Source organism: Musa acuminata, chromosome BXJ3-6 (assembly GCF_036884655.1).
Source record: "Musa acuminata AAA Group cultivar baxijiao chromosome BXJ3-6, Cavendish_Baxijiao_AAA, whole genome shotgun sequence".
Lineage (NCBI taxonomy): Eukaryota > Viridiplantae > Streptophyta > Magnoliopsida > Zingiberales > Musaceae > Musa > Musa acuminata.
In genome coordinates, this window is record NC_088354.1 from 12,124,853 (window position 1) to 12,145,666 (window position 20,814).

General features: G+C 39.3%; 3 protein-coding genes across 3 annotated transcripts; 2 read left to right on the plus strand and 1 right to left on the minus strand.

Annotated features, from left to right (window-relative positions):
- Positions 1–211: 211 nt before the first annotated feature.
- LOC103987982 (long chain base biosynthesis protein 2a) lies at positions 212–4,746 on the minus strand. The gene is made up of 12 exons (XM_009406470.3): positions 4,460–4,746; positions 4,274–4,339; positions 3,163–3,251; positions 2,756–2,901; positions 2,544–2,668; positions 2,342–2,435; positions 2,104–2,267; positions 1,769–1,930; positions 1,551–1,677; positions 1,254–1,420; positions 738–845; positions 212–640 (listed from the first exon to the last, which is right to left on the minus strand). The coding sequence occupies exons 1-12, from the start codon at positions 4,589–4,591 to the stop codon at positions 551–553; spliced, it is 1,470 nt and encodes a 489-aa protein (XP_009404745.2). The 5' UTR covers positions 4,592–4,746; the 3' UTR covers positions 212–550.
- A 3,355-nt stretch (positions 4,747–8,101) lies between these two features.
- LOC103987983 (transport inhibitor response 1-like protein Os04g0395600) lies at positions 8,102–11,188 on the plus strand. The gene is made up of 3 exons (XM_009406471.3): positions 8,102–9,080; positions 9,634–10,129; positions 10,212–11,188. The coding sequence occupies exons 1-3, from the start codon at positions 8,629–8,631 to the stop codon at positions 10,989–10,991; spliced, it is 1,728 nt and encodes a 575-aa protein (XP_009404746.2). The 5' UTR covers positions 8,102–8,628; the 3' UTR covers positions 10,992–11,188.
- A 1,119-nt stretch (positions 11,189–12,307) lies between these two features.
- Positions 12,308–19,096, plus strand: LOC135640497 (uncharacterized). Its single transcript, XM_065154972.1, has 4 exons — positions 12,308–12,452; positions 15,023–15,205; positions 18,177–18,453; positions 18,635–19,096. Exons 2-4 carry the CDS (start codon positions 15,028–15,030, stop codon positions 18,972–18,974), a joined length of 795 nt encoding a protein of 264 aa, XP_065011044.1. The 5' UTR covers positions 12,308–12,452; positions 15,023–15,027; the 3' UTR covers positions 18,975–19,096.
- Positions 19,097–20,814: the final 1,718 nt, after the last annotated feature.

Below are 20,814 nucleotides of genomic sequence, written 5' to 3' on the forward strand. Positions count from 1 at the left end.
CCAGGGTGTACTGCTCGGTACGCCTTGATGTACCGCTCGATACATCGGTACCGTACCATACCGAGCCCAGATCGAAACGTCGGTACGGTACGATACAACGAACCTTGATATGTATACAGATTTCTCACCTGACAATTGTGTATTCAATGAATAATAATAGCATAGAGAAGGCAAATTCCTTGATCCATACAGTACTATTTCTCAAACATAATTCGGGTCGAAATATATATGTTTGAATTCCACCAATTTTTTATTAGAGTACATTGAAAATAATCTGTAGCTTAGATTACTAGACTATTACATCAAAAAATTGAGATGATATTGACCACATCATAAGAAAAACAACACACTCAACTTACTAAACCTGTACATGGATCATATTAGAGACTCAAACAAGCAATTTCAGCTGGACAAATAAACTCAACTTCCGGAAAACAACCCAAGAAGTAGACCCACTTTAAAGAAAATTGGACAAGGCACAAGGTTGATGCGACCCAAGATGTCGCCGGTGGCATGATTTCCAGTGGATCAACAACTGAGTCTTCTTCTACTACAGTGTCTTCTTGTCCTGCTCCACATGCTTGGGAGGTTCTGCAGGGAAGTACTTGATGCCCACAAGGTCTCCAACTTTGCTGATAACCTGGAGTTGCATAACGAAGATATGAATATAACAGAGGCAACTATTTATTCAAGAAATTTGATCATTCGAAGGAAGATTGTGTATGATATTTGCTTACATCCAGCCCTTTCATCAGGTCTTCTCTGGTGTGTGAAGCAGATATGCAGATTCGAGCTCTTGCAAGAAGAAGAGGTGTTGCAGGGAATGCAACGGTCACAACCGCAACCTACAATGTTGTCGGAATAATTGTTATCCACCAGTTGAAAGGAAAAAAGGGGCAATTTATAACTAATGCCATGAAAAAGAGCAAGAAAATTTGAACATAGAATACTACAGGTGCTTAAAGGCTAATTCCCTCTAGTAAATGATATTAAAGTTGCAACTGTTGCATGCAAAACCACCTTAATGCCCATATGGGCATCTAATTGTGCATTCAACTGATATTTCTACCTGAAGAACTAACTCCATGTGTCAACATATCCTTGATGAAAACATAGCTTTAAAGTATTGGGAACGACACAAGCACAAGCACAACATATATATACAACTCATCGAAGAAAAAAATCACATACTGAAGTTTGAGTATACCACTATCAATCATGATTAAACCATCAAGAAATCGCATGACACTTACATTCCGTCTAAGGCATTCCCTTGAAAATGCTGGGATCTTAGCTGGGTTGTAAAGCATTATTGGCATTACTGGAGAATCATTATCACCAAGAACCTCAAATCCCATTTTCTGAAGTTCTGACCTGAAGAAGTTGCTATTTTGACGGATGCTTGCAAGTTTCTGAGCTCCTGGTATGGTCGTACAAACCGCATGTAAGAATTTTTTATGCTTCAATAAATGTAAAAAAAGATGCCTGTAACAAAATTATATATATATATATATATATATATATTCATCACATGTGATAAAATTAAGTACCTCTATTTGAACCATCTTCACCAAGGATAACCTTAATTGCAGATATAACTTGCTGCACAGCAGGTGGTGACATGGAAGTAGCATACAGATGAGCAGGACAAGTGTGCTTCAGATACTGAATGATTTCCTGCATAAGACATAAGGATTTAGGAACTACATTATAATCTGGCCCGACTCCATCTGTGATTCTGTGAAATTTGGTCCAACAAGAAGATTACCTTTGATGCTGCAATGTAGCCCCCACAAGATCCAAATGATTTTGTAAATGTTCCCATCATGATGTCCACGTCAGCTGTATCGACTCCTAGGAGTTCACACACACCTCTGCCTGATTTTCCAACAGCACCAATGCTGTGAGCCTCATCCAAGTAGGTGTATGCCTGTTTCCATACAAAAGTTTGTTCAGCGTTGTTTAATTTGTTTTTTGATCTCTTAACCATTAGTTTAGTCTTTCTAATGCTTAAGCAAAGAAATCCGCTTCTCGTATCTGTTTCTCTCGAGATGCATATGAATTAAAGACCAGAAACTAATATTAGCATGTAACACATCAAACCTTATATTTTTTGCAGACTGCTATGATTTCAGGAAGATTGCAGAGTTCTCCTTCCATGCTATAGATGCCCTCAACAATAACAATTATCTTTTTCCAGGGTCTATGCGTCCGCGGCTGACCCTCAGCTATCTGCTCTCTCAGCACCTCTTCCAAATGTGAGGGGCCTAGACAACATTTAAAAGTAAGTTAAGAGCAAGGAAAAATGAGGTAATATAACATTTGACCGTTTTAAACTTACTATTGTGCTGGAAAACGCGTACTGATGCACCAGATCCTCGGGCACCATTGACAATAGAGTTATGGTTCAAAGAATCACTAATGATCAGTCCCCCCTGAGAATGGCCATGATTGGTGTTAGTGGGATAGCAAAATCTATATGAATCTCATCACTGCAAGTCCAGTGCTTTTAACCATCTGGTTACTCAAGGAATTAGACATACCTTCCCTACCAGAGCGGGAATAATTGCAGAGTTTGTCACATAACCCATACCAAAAAGTATAGCAGCTGGTTTTCCCACAAATCTTGCAACTAGTTCCTCCAGCTCGGTGTGAAGGTTTGTCGTCCCTGGAATCAAACAAAGCATAATAAAATTAATCCAAACTTTTAAATATTTGTTTTTTCTAATTGACATAACCTGCAGAATATTCTTACCGCCATCGACACGAACGCTGCAGGTACTGGCTGAGTATTTCTTCAGAGACTCGATAACAAGGGGTGTACAGTATTCATCTGCTGCTGCAAATCCAAGGTAGTTGTATGATCCCAGATTTAGGCACTTGGTAGTATTTGAGGTCCGGCTGCATCAGGTAACAAAAATAATCAAATCTTAACACATTTCTATTTCAATTACAAAAAAGCTTTTCAAATGCTTGCTAATAGAAGCAAATTGTAAGTCTGCTCATATATGTTATTTTCAGAAAAGGATTTGTAGTTCCCATATCCTTAGAAGAGAGACTAAATGCTGTATGTTTCAGATAAGATGCATGGTCCACCTCTGCTTTCTATATAACAATAGCTTGCATGTCTCTGACAGTTCAAAAACCTATTAAAATACTTACTGTAGCGTCTTGTTATGGTCATTAGAGTAACGCTCAACTACATCGATCCAAGCATCTGGTGCACTCGCAATTGGTCGGCTAAAACAATCCTGCCAAATTAGAATGGTATCAACAAATTGTTCAAAGACTAGCAGCTTACCAACAAAAACCTTAGTAGGACATGCTGATTAAATGATGTGCATGAACAACTCATTTGCAGCAGATCAACCTTGTTTTGAGGTGGCTAATATAGGAGACTGGATATCCTAGTTTGCTTATATCGTCCGGCTTAAAAGCCTCGATAGAGTAGATCAGGAACAACACTCATAGAAAAAGAAACAATGACTCGATGCAAGATAATTCTTACACTTGGATCCTTCAAAACATGTAATGAGCTTGGTTGATGGACACGAGGTTAATTCAAAATACTGGATGTCAAAATTCACATAGTAAGCTAAAATTTAAAGAATGTTTATGTTGCCTATATTGTAAAGATTGCAGCACGCTTGCAAAAAATCTCATGTAACTCAGGAGTGTGTCATCTCATATTGAAATGAAGCACTATGTCTTGCTAGTTTGCTTTCGTAGCTACTTATAATGAAAGTCAAAATAAGTAAAAGTTGGAACATAGATACAGATAAACTGTTCTGGTCATGTTAAGTTGGTGCCAAAACTCTAAAGCAAGTGTTGTTAGACAAGATAGGCTTTATTTAGTCAACTACTTAGACTTATCTCCTTCACAAACCATGCGGCTAGGTTACAACAAGATCCTATCATCTTCAATATAGTTCGAAAAACAATCAAGCTTTCTCAGGTGTTTTCTTTACGTTCTTAAATATTTATGCTAAAGTTATCAAATTTTAGCGGTGAAACAAAAATTACCATTTGTTTCCGTCATTAATTTCATCATGGAATGCAGTTTACTGCTGCAACGTGCAAATGAAACCCTAGCGCTTTCAGCAGTTCTTAAATTCGTTTTCCCTCAGCAAGTATTATATTATCAGGAAATCAAGTGAGCATGGAAATGTTTGCCAGAATATCCAATGTAACATTTAACCCTAGAACGTCCCAAATCGAAGTTTTGAAGAGGAAAGAACACTCAGGAATTGAAAGAGAAACCGAAAGGACAAACCTGAATCCGGAGATAGAGCCGGCGGGTGTAGAAATCTTCGAGCCCTAAGCAGATGGGGGCATACCCCTGTCACAAAAATAAAACGAACCGGATTCCCAATTAACCCAACGTAAGATCAAAAGAAAAAAAGGGCAAGACCGCAGCAATGGGCTGCGAAACAAGGGGGTCATGGATCAAAGAACAGACCTTGAGGTCCTTGCCCTTGGATTTGGACCAATCGATGAGCTTCCGAAAGAAATCTCTCAACTGGCCGAACGCGAAGAGGAGGCCGTAACTGAAGAGGGTGGTGAGCGCGGTCAGGTACGGTAGTCTCACCATCCTTCCAACGCCGGTGTTCGGCTCCCAAATCCGGCAGTGACTTCACAAGAGAGCGCGAACCAGAGATTCGATGGTGCGACAAAGGCGATGCGGGGATGTGGAGCGCGAGGCGGTGCGGTTTATATTGAGCGTACGGTCATCAATGGCGTCGTGGATTTTAGAGAGAGAGGGAGAAAGCGCGCGTTGAAACGTAGGGTGGACGGTAAGAAGAGAGAAAGAGAGAGAGAGAGAACGGTGTTGTTGACAGGTGAAGCGGGAGAATACTCTTCAAACCTACCACAACAATTGACCGTCTTTCTTTTGTTCTCGTCTGGCTGCAGTAAACTTTCAGCTCGTAGGAGTTGACCCAACGGTGTCGAACTCGAGTAAGTCAACGCTACGAAGCAGGTCAGTGGTTCCATCAGTCAAATCCAATGCTGCATCTCATCTAACCTATTCAATACGCCCGACTTGGTCAAAGCCGGCACGTAAACCAACGAAGCCGCCTTTCAAGATCCAATCCTGCACGAACCGGTCTCGGTCAACCATGTCATTTGGTCAATCGTCTCTCTCGATGACTGCAAGATCCTTTCCGATCATTAATTTTGTATTAAACGATAATTCTCGGTTGAATTAAGAAACCAAACATCATTTGGACGTGAAGCAGTGATTAATCAGTTGAGTTGCAATCTACCGAAGCATTAGGATGGAAAGGTTGACTTTGGAACCGGCCGTCTTAAAGACAGGGAACACTTGGTTGACTCTTGCAACCACTGAGGCTTCACGTCGACCCTAAGGACAGAGGTGGTTGCTTGGACGGAGGAACTTTCTAGAAATCGGAAGTGGTTTTGTTTTCCTGATGTGTTCTTTCTATGAGTTGAGTGATGATTGTTGCTGCGTTCGATTATATATTTATATTGTTAATATGTAGTTGGGAGAAAATATCGATTATATATTTTAAGTGTTTGATAAACACTAAATGAAAATTATATTGTAATAAATATAATAGGTGTTGTTTGATAAAATTATATTTTGAATATATTAAATATTTTTTGTGATAAATTTATTCTTTTAATATGTTTATTATTTATTCTAAAAATAAATATATTTTTATTTAAATTAATAAGTAAATATAAAATAGAAAATATAAATCATATTATTTTTTTACTAAATCATTTGATAATATTACAATTTTAAATAAAATCATAAAAAAAAATTTAAAAATTTTAAAAAATATATATTATCATCCTATAAATATTGACATTAGCAACTCAATATTTTCAATCCACCATTCAATCTTGATGTGATTTGAAGACAAATTCTCAAATATCGATTCATATTTGAAATACAAATCGAGGGTCAAATGCACTTTGTATAATTAAACTAATTGTAGAATCATATTCGATGAAAGTTCCTCTGATACTTGAAGCGAAAATGTGTTCTAACTATAATAATACATAATTTTTTGTATTAAAAAATATTTTCATCGAATCAAGATCCATATGACATCAGACAATCGATGTAAATATTTTTATTTACATCAAATATTTAACTTATTTTTAAAGATAGATAATCATCTAATAATTCAGTCCCGACTGTCTTTGGAGAACCACAATTTATAGTTTTTTTGCACAGATTATATATATATATATATATATATATATATATATATATATATAATACTAAATCATGACATACACTTCCAATGGTTATATATGTCATGTGTTTATGCCTTTCTAACATAATGAAGCTTATTATTTTGCTCATCACACATGCAATATATTTTAAGATTATTAAATAGTATATAGTAATTTTTTAATAATTGATTTTAAAAAGGGAGTTTTTTTCTAAAAGAACTCTAATGCATATATTTTTATTATACAAAATACTTCATGTACAATATAGATGCAGCAACAATGATAAGAACTATAGAGAGAAACAAAACATAGAATATGGCAAAATTATTATTATTATTATTATTATTTGGAATTTGGGACATTGGTTGAAGATTTTTGATGACTTTCTTGCACAGGAATATGAAAAGCTCTCCTTCAATACCTTGGAAGTTATGAAAGACAGTATTTAGAGACTCCCAGAGGTCATAAAGCCCCTTTTGACTTCACTCACATCAGCAAAAGAAAAATCTCCAAAAGCTAAAGCCTGCAACTCACTGCTCCTCTGCATTGCATTGCACTGCACTAAAAGATAAGACCAAGATGAACAAAGATGGGATTCCCAAACTCTTCCATGTCAGTGGAAGCAATAGTTCATCAGACTCAATGTTTTGGTAGTGCAAATGATATCACATTCTCCTTCACTTGTTTCTTGCTCTTAGCAATTGTAGCAAATGGGTGTTTTCAGTGCTGCAATGCAATGCCTTTCACACTCACTCTCCATCATCTTTTAATTGAACATCTAATCATACTTTTCATGCATAAAATGTAATAATATTTCTAGAGTGGGTTCTCTTTTTTTTTTTTTTCTGAAAAGTGTCCATTTTCAATTTTTTTAATAACATTCTTTTTTTTATATATAATACCTAAAATACCCTCAATCATCTATTTGTTTTCTCTCACTTTTATTATGGATAAGTTGAACTTGTCTAGTTATAATTTTTAGTATTAAAAATATTATAATTTAATATAAAAAATATTGTAATTAAATCAATTTATCATATAGATCGATCTATATAAAAAAAAAGGATAAGTATCTGACTGTTAGATCAAAATATTTCAGATATTAAATAAAAATATTATTAATTTTTTTTGAAAATGAGAATACTTTCCAAAAATCCGAAAATTCGCCCTATTTTCTATGGAGTGCACGTCTTATCAGCCCAAACCACAACCAGAAATGGAGCCACGGCACGACCCAATCACCGCCCATGCCACTAGTTGGCCCCACCACTACCACACGGTGGGTGTGACCGTGGGTACGCTCGCTCACGTTGCGGCTGCCGACGAGACGGCACCGGTGGCAGACCCACCCATACGCTCACTCCTCCTCGCCAAACGACAAGGCCGGTGGCCCCACCAACTCGTCCGCTTCCCACCAGCAATCAGCACCCGTCCATCAGGCGCCCTGCGCGTCACATCACGCACCGTCGACGTCTGCCACGTGACCGTTGGGTCAATTAGTGGGGAATTATTGCCAGGACAGCAGGGATCGTAGAGAGGGATGGCGCGCATCTCCACCGTCCGATCTCTCGTTATCACCAGGTACAACGGATTACTGCCGTCCATTCTGCTGCACCCCCTCCGAAATATTCGCTCCTCAAAATAATAGAAACCCATTTAAATAATTATTTTTCGCTGACACGCCTAATCATTAAAAATAAAAAAAAACAATAATATAGTAATTTTTATATTTTAAATTTCATTAATCTTTTTCCTTTCTCTCCTTATCCGCTAGCGGTGGGTGAAGGGCCGGAGACCGAGATCGAACGGTTTGTACTTGTCCACGGAATCTGACAAAACATATTGACCGTCGGATTCTCCACTCCGGTTAAAGGAGCGTGCAAAGCGAGAAAAAATGAGACGAAAAGAGAAGAGAAGCGGAAGTTGTCCTCTTCCTTTGCATCATTCTTTAGATCTCTGTCTAGGTTTTATCCTTTACGTAGTAGTTTAGACTTGTTGCTGGGTGTTTTTCCATGTGTTGTTCTTTCATGATTCGTTAGATTTTCTCTTCTTTTGGGGTTTTTCCATGTGATTTGAGTGAGTTTTCCCCCCAAATCTTCTCCTTGTTTCTATCCGATGTGATTTTGAGTGCGAAAAATAAAGAGTGTTTTTTGCTTGATTTAGCGCCCTCTAAACTTATCTTCTATGTGTTTGTTCAAGAAAGGACTGTCCTTTCTGTCATTTTTGGGTAGATCCGAGCTTGCTTCCAAGTTAAATTGTGGTCAAGGGGATCGGCAGTGAAAAGGTGGAAGCTTTGTTGCTTCGTTTATAGTGTTTCCGCTAGTTATGGTAGTGTTTATCTCCAAATCTCTTCGGTTTCTTGTTCTTCCGTAATGGGGAAGGTGAAGTGAGGAAGGATTGCGTTAGTTGAAGTCTTCAGCCATGACTTACTTCCCGGAGGAGGTGGTGGAGCACATATTCGACTTCGTCGGGTCACACCGCGACCGGAACACGGTGTCGACGGTGTGCAAGGCGTGGTATCAGGTGGAGCGGCTCAGCCGCCGGACTGTGTTTGTTGGCAACTGCTATGCCATCCGACCCGAGCGAGTGATGGCGAGGTTCCCCGGGATAAAGTCGCTGAGCGTCAAGGGGAAGCCCCATTTCGCTGACTTCAACTTGGTTCCCTACGATTGGGGCGGCTTCGCTCTCCCCTGGATTGTAGCCGCGGCGCGTCTCTGTCCTGGTCTGGAGGAGCTGCGGCTGAAGAGAATGGTGGTCAACGATGATGGCCTTGAGCTCCTTGCGCGCTCCTTTCCCAACTTCAAGTCACTTGTTCTCATTAGCTGTGAAGGATTTAGTACGGATGGGCTTGCTGCGATTGCCACATATTGCAGGTGAGCTGCCTATCTGTGTTTGACTTCGTTTCATTCGAATGTCTACCTTAACAAGCATATCTCGAAAGTGTACTCTCTGCTGGAATTGTTCTTCGGGATTGTATGTTATCAGCTGCTGTAGTTCAAGGTTGAATCTTTACTATGTTTTGCAGATGCATCTCCATCTATACTAAGGTTTATAAGCCCGTTGCTGTGTTTTGGTTGAGTTGAATTTGAAGGATTCATTTTCTCAAGCAGCGGTATTTTTGCTGAGCTTTTCTATATTGTGCTGCTAAGCTTTCGTCTTGGCTTCATGCAGAAATTTATCTGGATTATCCGTTGCTGTTTAGGCATTTAAATTGATTATTAGTTGCTTTCTTTGCTCCCTTGAATCCAAATCGGCTGCATTTGTGAGCCTGAGATGTGTTAATGCATATGCAAGTGATCACCTGCCAACGTGTTAGGCTTAAATTCTTGTGACTATGAAGTAAATTTAGCCTTTCCATTTGATTAAAGTGCATCCTTAAAGGTGGTAACATTTTCTTTTGTTTTTTGCTTTGTTGCTGCTTATCAGAGGTCTGAGGGAGTTGGATTTACAGGAAAATGAGGTGGAAGACCATGGGTGCCAATGGCTCAGCTTCTTCCCTGATTCCTGTACTTCTCTGGTCTCCCTAAACTTTGGTTGCCTTAAAGGGGAGGTCAATGGAGGTGCTCTGGAGAGGCTAGTTGCTAGGTGCCCAAATCTCAGGAGCTTGAAGCTTAGCCCTTCAGTATCTGTGGAGTCACTAAACAAGATCCTTGCTCGGGCATCTCACTTGGTCGACCTTGGAACTGGATCTTTTGCAGTTGACCACCGAACCGATGTTTATCACACGCTCATGAATTCCTTCCCCAAATTCAAGTCATTGAGGAACTTGTCAGGGTTCTGGGATGCTTCTCCTTGCTGCCTTAGAGCAGTCTATCCTGTCTGCACAAGCTTGACTGTTCTTAACTTGAGCTACGCTCCTGCAATTCAGGGTGATGACCTTATCAAGATAATTTGCCTTTGTTTTAAGCTTCAAAAGCTCTGGGTGAGATTTTGTCAATTCATTTTTGAGATGATGGAAATTTCTCTCTGAAACATATGCTAACTATAGGCCGATCATTTCACAGGTGTTGGATAGCATAGGGGATAAAGGATTAGCCGTTGTGGCCTCCACTTGTAAAGAGTTGCAGGAGTTGCGGGTATTTCCGTGCGACATCTATGGTGCTGGAACTACTTCTGTGACTGAAGAAGGTTTGCTTGCTGTATCTTCAGGATGTCCTAAACTTAACTCATTGCTTTACTTTTGCTACCAAATGACAAATGCTGCACTGATAACCATCGCAAAAAATTGCCCACATTTCACACGATTCAGATTATGCATCCTTGATCCTGGAAAGCCAGACCCTGTCACTAATCAGCCACTTGATGAAGGTTTTGGTGCAATCGTGCGTTCATGTAAAAACCTCAGAAGGTTGTCGTTGTCAGGTCGTTTAACAGATCAGGTTTTCTTGTACATTGGCATGTACGCAGAACGTCTCGAGATGCTGTCAATTGCATTTGCTGGTGATAGTGATAAGGGGATGATTTACGTGCTCAATGGATGCAAAAATCTCAGGAAACTTGAAATAAGGGATTGCCCGTTTGGCGATATTGCGCTCTTGAAAAATGTGGCAAAATATGAAACAATGCGATCCCTTTGGATGTCGTCCTGCGACATCACCCTGGGAGGTTGCAAGGCTCTTGCGGCAAAGATGCCAAGGCTGAACGTGGAGATCATAAATGAAAATGAAGAAACCTATGAGTTTGAAGAAAATCTTAGTGATCTCCACAAGTTGGAGAAGATTTATGTTTATCGAACTGTTGCTGGGCCGAGAAATGATGCACCAGATTTTGTTTGGACATTGTAGTATCAGACACAACAGCCCTATGTTTGTAAGTCCGTCTGATGTTTTGTTTGTTTTAACATTGAGAAAGTGTTACTTGTCAATACTCTGTTTAGCTTGGTTGGCTTTGTAGATTGAAGCCCGAGTTTGTGGATTTGCTCTTATGTAATCTTTGTAGCTGTTTTCTCTCTTTAATGGTAGATGAAAAAGATTAACAGTCATCGGCATTTCGGTTTTTTCTTCTTGGATTTGCTTTCACTTAGTAGTTTTATATCTTTTGTGTCGAAAGTATGAAGCTTTTATAACTCTTCTTGTACAGTTTCAGAATATGGATTTCATTTCCTTGGATCTATTGTCTTGCCTGTTGATATCCATTTAACTCAAATAAAGGAAATGAGATTACCTTCTTTCGAAATTGTCTGTAACTTCACTCTCTATGTTCTTGTGACACCCACCATGGCAATCAACACATGCAGCCTCAAACATGGATTGCTTTTCTCTTAGTATTGTCACACATCAGCTTTGGTGTGTGTAGAAGAAAGCTCCAATTTTTGCCTTCTCTTGCAGCACCTGCCATTGAACTCATGATTCCATCCACTGCTTACCTGCACTGTGGCTCTTAGAGGATGATAAGCTTTTCTTACCATCTAGCAGTTGGCTTTTGGTCTCTCCTCATCAGAAACTGATGGAGTTCTTTCCATGTGCCTGGCATGGTTGCAGGACATTGCAGTCTTACTAGTCTCTTTGTTATGTTCTTCATTTGGATTGGAGATGCGATCTTTCCTCACCACACTTAATTACCAGGCATGTATTTTTCTCAGACAATTAAGACAGGGATGGAGCAACAGAACCAGCCATGCTATCTTTGCCTCACCACACGTAATTAGCTACGCTTGTCTCTGCTGCTGATGCAGTTCTTCACCTCAAATCGATGCAGAAGTGAAGGATGAGAAAGCCAGGAAAATCTACATGTTGTTTGATCTGATGAACCAGTGTTCTAAGTTTCCCACATCACAGCGCTGCTGATGGGATGGGCAATGTCATAGGAACAAGATTAGAGGTACATGGAAGCTTTTGGGTCTGTCGAATGGTAGTCGCTCGGTGAAGTTTCCCTCGATGTCATTGTTCGCATTGCGTTGACTCGTCAATTCCTACTGCAGTTAGGTCCCACTCGGTCGTCCCCGCGGCTGACTAGGCTCTCGAACCGGGTTTAAAATGGGTCCGGTTAACCGGACTCGAGAACGAGTCGGGTTTATAATAATACGTGGCGTGTTGGGTTTCCACGGTTCACTATATAGGTGCGTGTTGGGTTCGGCCCATGACCTTAAGTCGAAGCGGCCTGAGCCGGGTTCTACACCAAGTGGGATGGGCGAGCGTCGGCTCTACGGACGAGTAGAAAGGGGTGATTAGGGTCGTCGAAGCCACCGAAACGGCAGTCGTGAACGCCGAGGCGATCGTCTCCTCCGCTCCCGTCGTCGTATTCAGGTGCGATTCCCACTCTCCTTCTTTCGGCTCTTCCCTTATCTCGATCGATTTCTTCTTTTCGTCGTTCGAACACGGTGGCCCAATCTTTGCCTGTTTCGAGCATCGGTTGGGGTTTCATCGACGGAACGGTGTGAAGACGAGGTTTACGGGTCTTGAACTGGGCTGTGAACGAGAGAGGAGTCGGGAGATGTTGAGAAGGGCGAGAGTTGAGTGCTGAATTGAGTAAATTGGGAACGCGTATCGTTATATGGATGGAAGGAGAATGGATTTAACCCTAGATCGACGTTGCTCTCTCTCCTTTGTCTCCGCGTGCAAAGGCAGCCGACGGTTCGCCTGTCCCCCTCCTGACGGCGCGTTTGCACCTCCCCCTTCCCTTCGTCTTCTTCCCTCCCGCTGTTGCGCTCCCTCTTTCTCCTCCTCCTCCTGGCCGCCCCCAGCGGAGCCTCCCTGACAGCCCCCTACCCTCCTCCTCCTCCTCTGTGCTTCTACCCCCTCCCTCCTCTTTTCCCCTCCTCGCGCCCCTCTCCCTCTTTCTCCACCGCCTTCCCCGCCCCTTGCCGAGCCACCTCGACAGCTCCCTTCTTCCCAGCAGAGCCGCCGCCCCTCGCCGAGCCTCCACAACTCCTCTCTCTCTGCCTCTTTCTCCGACGATCTTGATTCTCCTGGCAGGTTCCCCTTCTCCTCTTCTATCTCGCCCGGACAGGCCCCATCCGGCAAACTTTGAATTTAATATCAGTTTTAATTATCGTTAATAATGGTTAATTTTTGTTCATACCAGTTTATAAACTGTTTAAAAGACTAAAATTGTCATTGTCAATGGTATTTTTTTTCAATTTCCACTGCCTTATAGATGATTAAATGAATGTATTTTGATATCTTAATAGTAAAATCTTGAATATACGATGACATGAAACTCATGTATTAACTAATTTTTATTTTAATAATTGTCTTTCTTCTTAATTATATGTTTATAATTTTATATCGATGAATGTCTTACTTTGCTCGGGCAAACTCCTGGCACCTCAGGCATTTTGGAACCTTATCAATGCATTTGTGAACACTGCATACCACTAAATGCCAAATTTAGCTATGTAGAGATTAAATTTGATCTTTGTTGTTGGATCAATTGTTAAACCCCAGTGATCAAACAATGTATTCATCATTTAATGGGCTTTTCCTTTTGTATAGTTGTTTACTTGATGTAATATTAAATGACTAGCATAATTAATGGTATGAACAATGACTTCATACAAACACTTTTGATATCCTAGTCAAGAACCCTTTAGAAAGTTAAGTTTGACATCATGAATATTGTTGTTTCCTGCACTTGTTTTTAAGATCAAAAGAATTATTCTGTAGTAAATGTCTTATAGGTTGTGAATCATGAGAAATTTAGTTTGTGATGTAAGCTAATTTGATTCTTTTTTTATAAGACTATGGAGAAATCTTACTTTGTTCCCCATGTTTTTCTTAAAAGTTGCAAATGGATTCTACATTACAGTCTTAGATGTTAGTTCTATAGCTTGATGTCAACAGTGGCCAACTTTACACCTTTGAGTTGCTGAAGACAAGACAAAATATTGTGTCATGTGAAGCGAACTCATATCAAGCCTGAAAAGTTGTGATGGACAACCATGGTTGTCATTCGTAATAAGGACAGTAAAATCATATGATCCTTTGGTCCTAATCAGGCCTAGTGCATTGGACCGGTCCTTGAAACGGAAATATAGTGAGCTCGGACCGACTTGTGAGTCCACTCAATAAAATCAATATATTTCCATTTCAAGGACCATCTCAACATGCCATGCCCGATGTGGGCCATAGGATCATGTAATCTTATGAGTGGTCACGAATTGGACAACCATGGTTTCAGCAATGAGCATTGCTTATATAACACCTCTTATTTGCCAAAAAGGGTTATTGTGTGCCTTTTTCCAGTCATGTAAGAAGCATTTGGTCAAGGTCACAGCTCAAGAATCAGAATATCTCCAAAACAAAGCTAATAAATAGAATGTTCTTTGATTATTACAATAGAAATCTCATCACCAATACCAATATACAAACACTCTTTGGTATCATTCTCGAGTAGAGAGACCAATTGAATCCTTGTAAACCTGAAAAAAAAAGTCACAAAACAATAAAATTATTATTCATTCAAATAAGAGATATTATTATTAAACTATGCATTCACTTTATTAAAAATGCAATTATTAATTTAACAATATTTGAGAGTTACTAAATCATAACAAAAAATATTCATAAATTTATATAAGTATATATATTATCTTAAATTTATTCTTTTCTAAATTGTAGGATCTTACAATTCGATCCTACGATCCAAGTTTGTTGACCCCTTTTACAATCCTATGTAGGAAAGTTTGACAACCTTGCTTCTCATGAATCTAGCATATGAATCCATGATGTTAGCTGTGACAACTCTGATGTGCTTTTTTATATTTATATATTTTTGGCTGGCTGAAAATTTTAAATGCTCTATTTTGCATTCAATGCTAACTTTTTCTATTTGGATTCTCTGCTTTGTTTATATCTAATACGATATTGTACTACAGCCTGAATGCCTGATATGGATCTGGAGACTGAGAATCGGCTTGCTGCTTTACTGATGGAAGAGGCCAGGAGATTGCGCTTGGAAGCTGAAAAAGAAGGCGTTCATGTTTATCTCCACCAGCCTAATGTTAGAGGTCGACCAAATTCACGATTTTTGACAGCTACTGTTCTTGGAGTGCAGCAAGGTTTGTTGCATAGCTTCTTTCTATTTGGATTTTCATTTTCAATATTGGGTGACCACATTTGATGTATGGCTTCGGTTTATTGCAAAACTTGTCCAAGTTAAACATAATAAGTATTAACTGAATCGATTCTTTATAATAATCTTATCTTTGGGGAAGGAAAGAGTTGTCATATTCATGGCTGCCTTTTCATGGCCCAAGGCTAGTAAATTTTATTAAAAATGAACAGACTCTTGTTAAGTGTATAAAACCATTGATCACAGTATTTTAAAGAAAAGGAAAAATAGAATTAGTGAAGGATCTGGAAATTTTCAAAATACAAGTTTTAATTGGAATAATTTACATCAATTAAAACATTCAAATCTTCTTTTGCTTGAGCTAATTGAATATTTAATTACTTGATAAATTATATTAGCTGTCAAAGTCTACATTAAAGTAGCTTATTAGATGGATAGGCTCTATATCTTTCAAACACAAAGAGACATGTTCCTTTGATATAATGGATCATCTCCTGGTGCATTTTACTTGGCTTATTAAACTGAAAGATATTTGGAATTTGACTGATTACCCAGATTGTGACTCTTGAATCAGCCTATCACTACTGTAGTTTTGTAGTAGTTATCTCAGAACAAATCTATCAAACATTAAGAACTTATACTTCATCTCGAACTCCACCCTCTTCCTTGAGAAGAATAAAAAAGGATTGGATTCTATATAATATTTCAAATGACAGGTTGGTTGATAAATAGAAAACCAAGTTTAGCAACATGTAGAATACATTTATTAATAGTTCTTGATTCCATGCTGTTTTTGTTAAATAGAGAATACATGTTGGTTGTTTTTATTACGTCTTTTGATGTTGTTTTGTTTTTGATGTTCTTATTCTTAATGATGGAAGTTTCAGAAAATAATTTTAGGCAATTAATCTTGCAATTTGCATAGGCATGTATCTTTCATGAGGCACAAATTGGCTGCTAGTGTGTATTGTATGTGTATTTGTATTCATGTGGGCAAGCCTTGTTGTCACTTCAAGGTTGATTCTTTACGACTTCTGAAACCAAGGTTCGACCATGAAAATAGTCTTTTTGTTTGCAAGAGTAAGGCGGCGTACATTGACCCTCAGACCTTTCTAATGTGAGCCTCGTGCATTGTGATATTCTTTTATACATGAAAGTTCATGTATGTGCTAGCATGTGGGTGTATGGATATGCATGCATGGTTGTTGCGTTTGCCAGTGATTAAAATAGGCGCTCGGGTGCTCACTTAGTCGCTCGAGCGAGGCGAGACGACGCCCGAGCGTCTCGTGGGTGGACCAGGCAGCGCGCTTCAATGAGGCGCCGCCTGGGCACTCGCTTGAACCCAAGCGTCGGGTGCCTCGAGCGAGTGCTCGGTTCAAATAAAGCAATCGAACCAGACTTTTTAGTCTGGTCTATTCAACAGTAGTTAGTTGGTTCAATTGAACCAAATAACCAGTATTTTACTTGCAAAAGCCACCCTTGCACACCCATGCAACCCCAAGTCGACCCTAGCATACTTCTGCCTCTACCGTCGATGCTTTCTACCACTGCTTCCATCGCAAACGTAGCAGATTGAGCCCTCTTTCACCGAGGGACGGGTCCGACGGCCTAGCAAGAGCTTGTAGCTTCCTCCTGTCGTCGTTCCGTGTGCAATTCCTTCCACCGTTGACGGAGAGGATCGTAGGTTCCTCTGGCACCAATAGATGCCCTCTGGAGCTTTCATCGTTGTCGTTGCTATTGTCGTTTGCAACTTCCTCCATTGTAGCGGCTGTCTTAAACTGAATCCTCCGTTGCTACTATTGTCATCCGAAGCTTCCTTTGTCACCCCTGCCTTCTCCTTCCCCGCTTTCCATTATCGGTGACACTTTTATCCTCCTCTGCTACTGTTAATAGTTCTTTTCTCCCCCTCTAATTATTGTTAGCAGTAAATAATATACTATTAACAAATGATTGTTAACTATTATACAAAGTAATCTCTATTTACTAGATTGATAATATACTATTTAAATTTTAACACTCCTAATCTTTGTTTATTTAAAATTATTATTGGATATTTTTAATTTAATATCATATTTTTATTTATATAATTATATTTATCAATTATATTATATATATATATTTATATTTTAATATTTTATAATGTCTCGTTTTGCTTGAGCAATCACCTAGCACCTCGAGCATTTTGAGACCTTGGCGCCTAACGTTTTTTAAATCATTGGTATCTGCATGCATTGCATGTATGTGACAATACATATATGCAGCTGACTCGAAGGACAGCATGTCTGTAAAAGGGTTTTAGTGTGTTTGATGTTGGGATCGGAATGCTTTTTCTGTGATATTAAGCCCACTGGAATTGGGAGACAGTAGATCAGCCAGGTCACCCAAACCACGTAGCCTATTTTACAAATCAGATCACAGCTGTCTCATCTGCCCTCTTACTTCCCTGGTGTTACTTCCTGTACCAAAGCACAATGATAACAAGCATGGATATTGTAAATTATTGTAAAATTATTGAAACATATATATATATATATGTATTCTTCCAGTAGCAAACTGATAAAGTCCATTCAGTTAAATTGTGAATTAGTGTCCAATGTTTCTATTACCCCATTTTATCTTCTTGAACTGCAGCAGGGTGCAAACTATCCTTTAGTGCTTGAGATATGAGCTTCTAGTGTCTTCTAGGAAAATGATACCAAAAAAGATGTCACTGGTTCTTGTTAGGCCGAAAAGTTTCATGGAGAAAAAATCAACTGGTGTCTAATAAAATCATGATTCTGAGAAACCATGACCAACCACTTAGCAAACCATGTAGTGGAACTGCAAGTGCTATTTTTTATATGCCAATGTACTGCCATTTTATTTTCAAAGAAATACCTGAAGGTTTACTTTGATCTAATATATCTTTGCTTCATTTATCTTCATTAATTTTATCGATGCCCTCTGTTCTTCATCAGCAAATCGAACTGTTGAGGTTACTGAAATGTGGCGAGCTCGGGAGAAGGAATTGGAGTTGGAAGCTAAGCTTGAGGATAGATCAAATAAACACAGACATAAAAGCAGGGGTGAGAAGCATCACACCAATTCACCACATACGGGTTCTAGTTCGAGGAAGAAGAAGAACATGGAAACCACCATCTCATGCTCGACAAGCAAACAAGATCTAGAAGACTGCTGCTCATATGAAGATGACGGTCTAAGAGACGAAGATGTTGAAGAGTTTCTTCACTCGAGGTTATAAATGTTTTTACCGTGGGCCTCGTAGTTGTTAACCTCAATATGGTTAAGAGCATTCTAGATATTTATGGTAGTACCTAGGTGCATAGGTACCTGAAGCATTTGCCTTCGCACGTACATAATCAGCGTTTCTGCTCTTTCTGGCACATTTTGACCAATTTCTCATGACTGTATGCAGGGCGAAGCGGGGCAGAGGTGCTGTAGGTTCAAGAATGGATGAAGCTGGTCCATTTCTTTCACAGACATGTTCTGATCAAGATGGTCACTCGCCAAGTCATGATGTGCGGGTGAAGGAAGAATGGGAAAACCGTATTCTTGGCCCTGAGAAACCAAGCTTTCTGAAGCTTGACAGTGCACTTTGTGATGATTCCGATACAGAAACTAGGGTGTGCCATACAAGTAGCTCAGGGAAATGCCATTCCAAGAAAAGGAGACCAAGGGAAGAGAAACTAGGAAAAAGAAAAGGGGCAGAAAAGAGATCCAAGCATCACAGCAAAAGCAGAAGAGCAAAGGATTGATGTATAAGGGTGAGATATGACTTGTTCAGATGTTGTCTTTTTATTATCTTTCCTACTTGAACCTGCTTGTAGAATTAAAATATGATTTCACGCATTTGATGGATCATCCAAGTTACATCAAACCCATGTAGTGAGTGCATCAATACCTACCTCTGTGGTTCACGAAACCCATGTGTTACTCTTTGGATGAAGTAAGTACTCTTTGTTTGACCCCTTTAAAAAAAAAAAATCAGAGTAAAAGATGTTTAACCTAGAAAAGATCAGCACAGAATTGATTGGAAAACAGCTTATATGGATGAGATAGACGATCGGTTCTACAACCATATCCATAAATCAAATGTCAACCGTAGCTACAAATTAATTTCTGGAATGGTGTGGTTTCTACTGTGCTCTTTTAAATCGGTCATTGCTATTAAATTTTATTAAATATATAATTATATATATATTTTTTTTAATGATCATAAAAGATCTATATAATCGATTTTAAATAATTAAAACTCATGATTTTGTTATTGCTATTGATATCCGTATTGTATGGGACTATAAATGAAGAAGTAGCTGACGAGTCTTTCACCACATCTTACTGTATCGCAAGAAGAAGACGGTTGATCATAAGTCGGAGCAATGGACACCATCGGACGAGACACTATGGAGTGAGTGCAAGCCTAAGATGGCAGATTACAGAAAAGAGGAAGACACCACGTTAGGTCGAGTCACAAGATATGGAAAGATAGCTCTTTCTTTGCAAACAATGGGACAATATCAGTCGGATTTCCAACGGAGTCGTCTTCAGGAATCTTCTTCTTTGTAAGGTTGCTTCATCTCTTTCTCTATCCATTCCTGATGTGTGGAACCACAAGGCCCTGAAAATAATTTAAGAATTGATCACCCAACCATATTCCCTTCAATCTTGATGGAACACTCGAGTTCTAGGAATTCAACAAGGCAGAAAACTTCGCACATCAATGCATATACAGTCAAAAGTGACAACACCATCGTTTACAAATCTCTCTGATATCAATCAACATACCTTGGTTGTGCCAACAGCTGTACTGATTCGGATGCAGTTTCTATATATAACATCGGATCCCCATTGATGACCGCATTGATGATTGGCTGGTTTTGGAGTCCACAAACAAAGCAGCCTGAGTACACAGAAATCACAAAAATATAAAGTTGCGAGTCATCGACGAAAATGTATCTTAATATTCAGACTGAGGCTTCATCAGATTTGTCCTACAATATAGAGTTCATGACTTAAAAAGTACTAGAATTTGCATATTTACCAGAAAAGTTCAAAAGACTGAAGCTGTATTTTAACAACAATTGAAGAATATATCAAGGTCTTAATTGGACACAATCTGCAGTCACAACATAATTCTGATAGGCAAACCCAAGAGACTTACTCTTTCCCTTTCCTTAAGGGGGTAACTGAGGTTCTGAAGGTGAGGTTTTGGGGGTTGCATCTGAGGTTACTTTAGGCTTTTCTTTGGTTGAACCTTCTTCTTTAAGCACTCAGTTTGTCAATCTTCTCTGTTGAAGGAGTTGGTTGGGGAGCACCAGCAGGAGGTGATCGTGGTCGAGCATCTTTATCATCTGATGGGACAACATGCGTGCCACTAGGAGAAGACTTGGATACCACAGAAACCTTAGTCCCAGGTGTCACAGTATCACCTTCCTTGGCTACAAACTGTCAATGGCGAAAAGCACTGAATTTTGTATCAACTGCAAGAAGGAAGAATCAACTATATAGGAGAAAATTATCGGAAGCCAAATTAAGATTACATCTGACCTTTTAAATAATCCCAACTTCAGGACTATTTACATGAATTGTCACCTG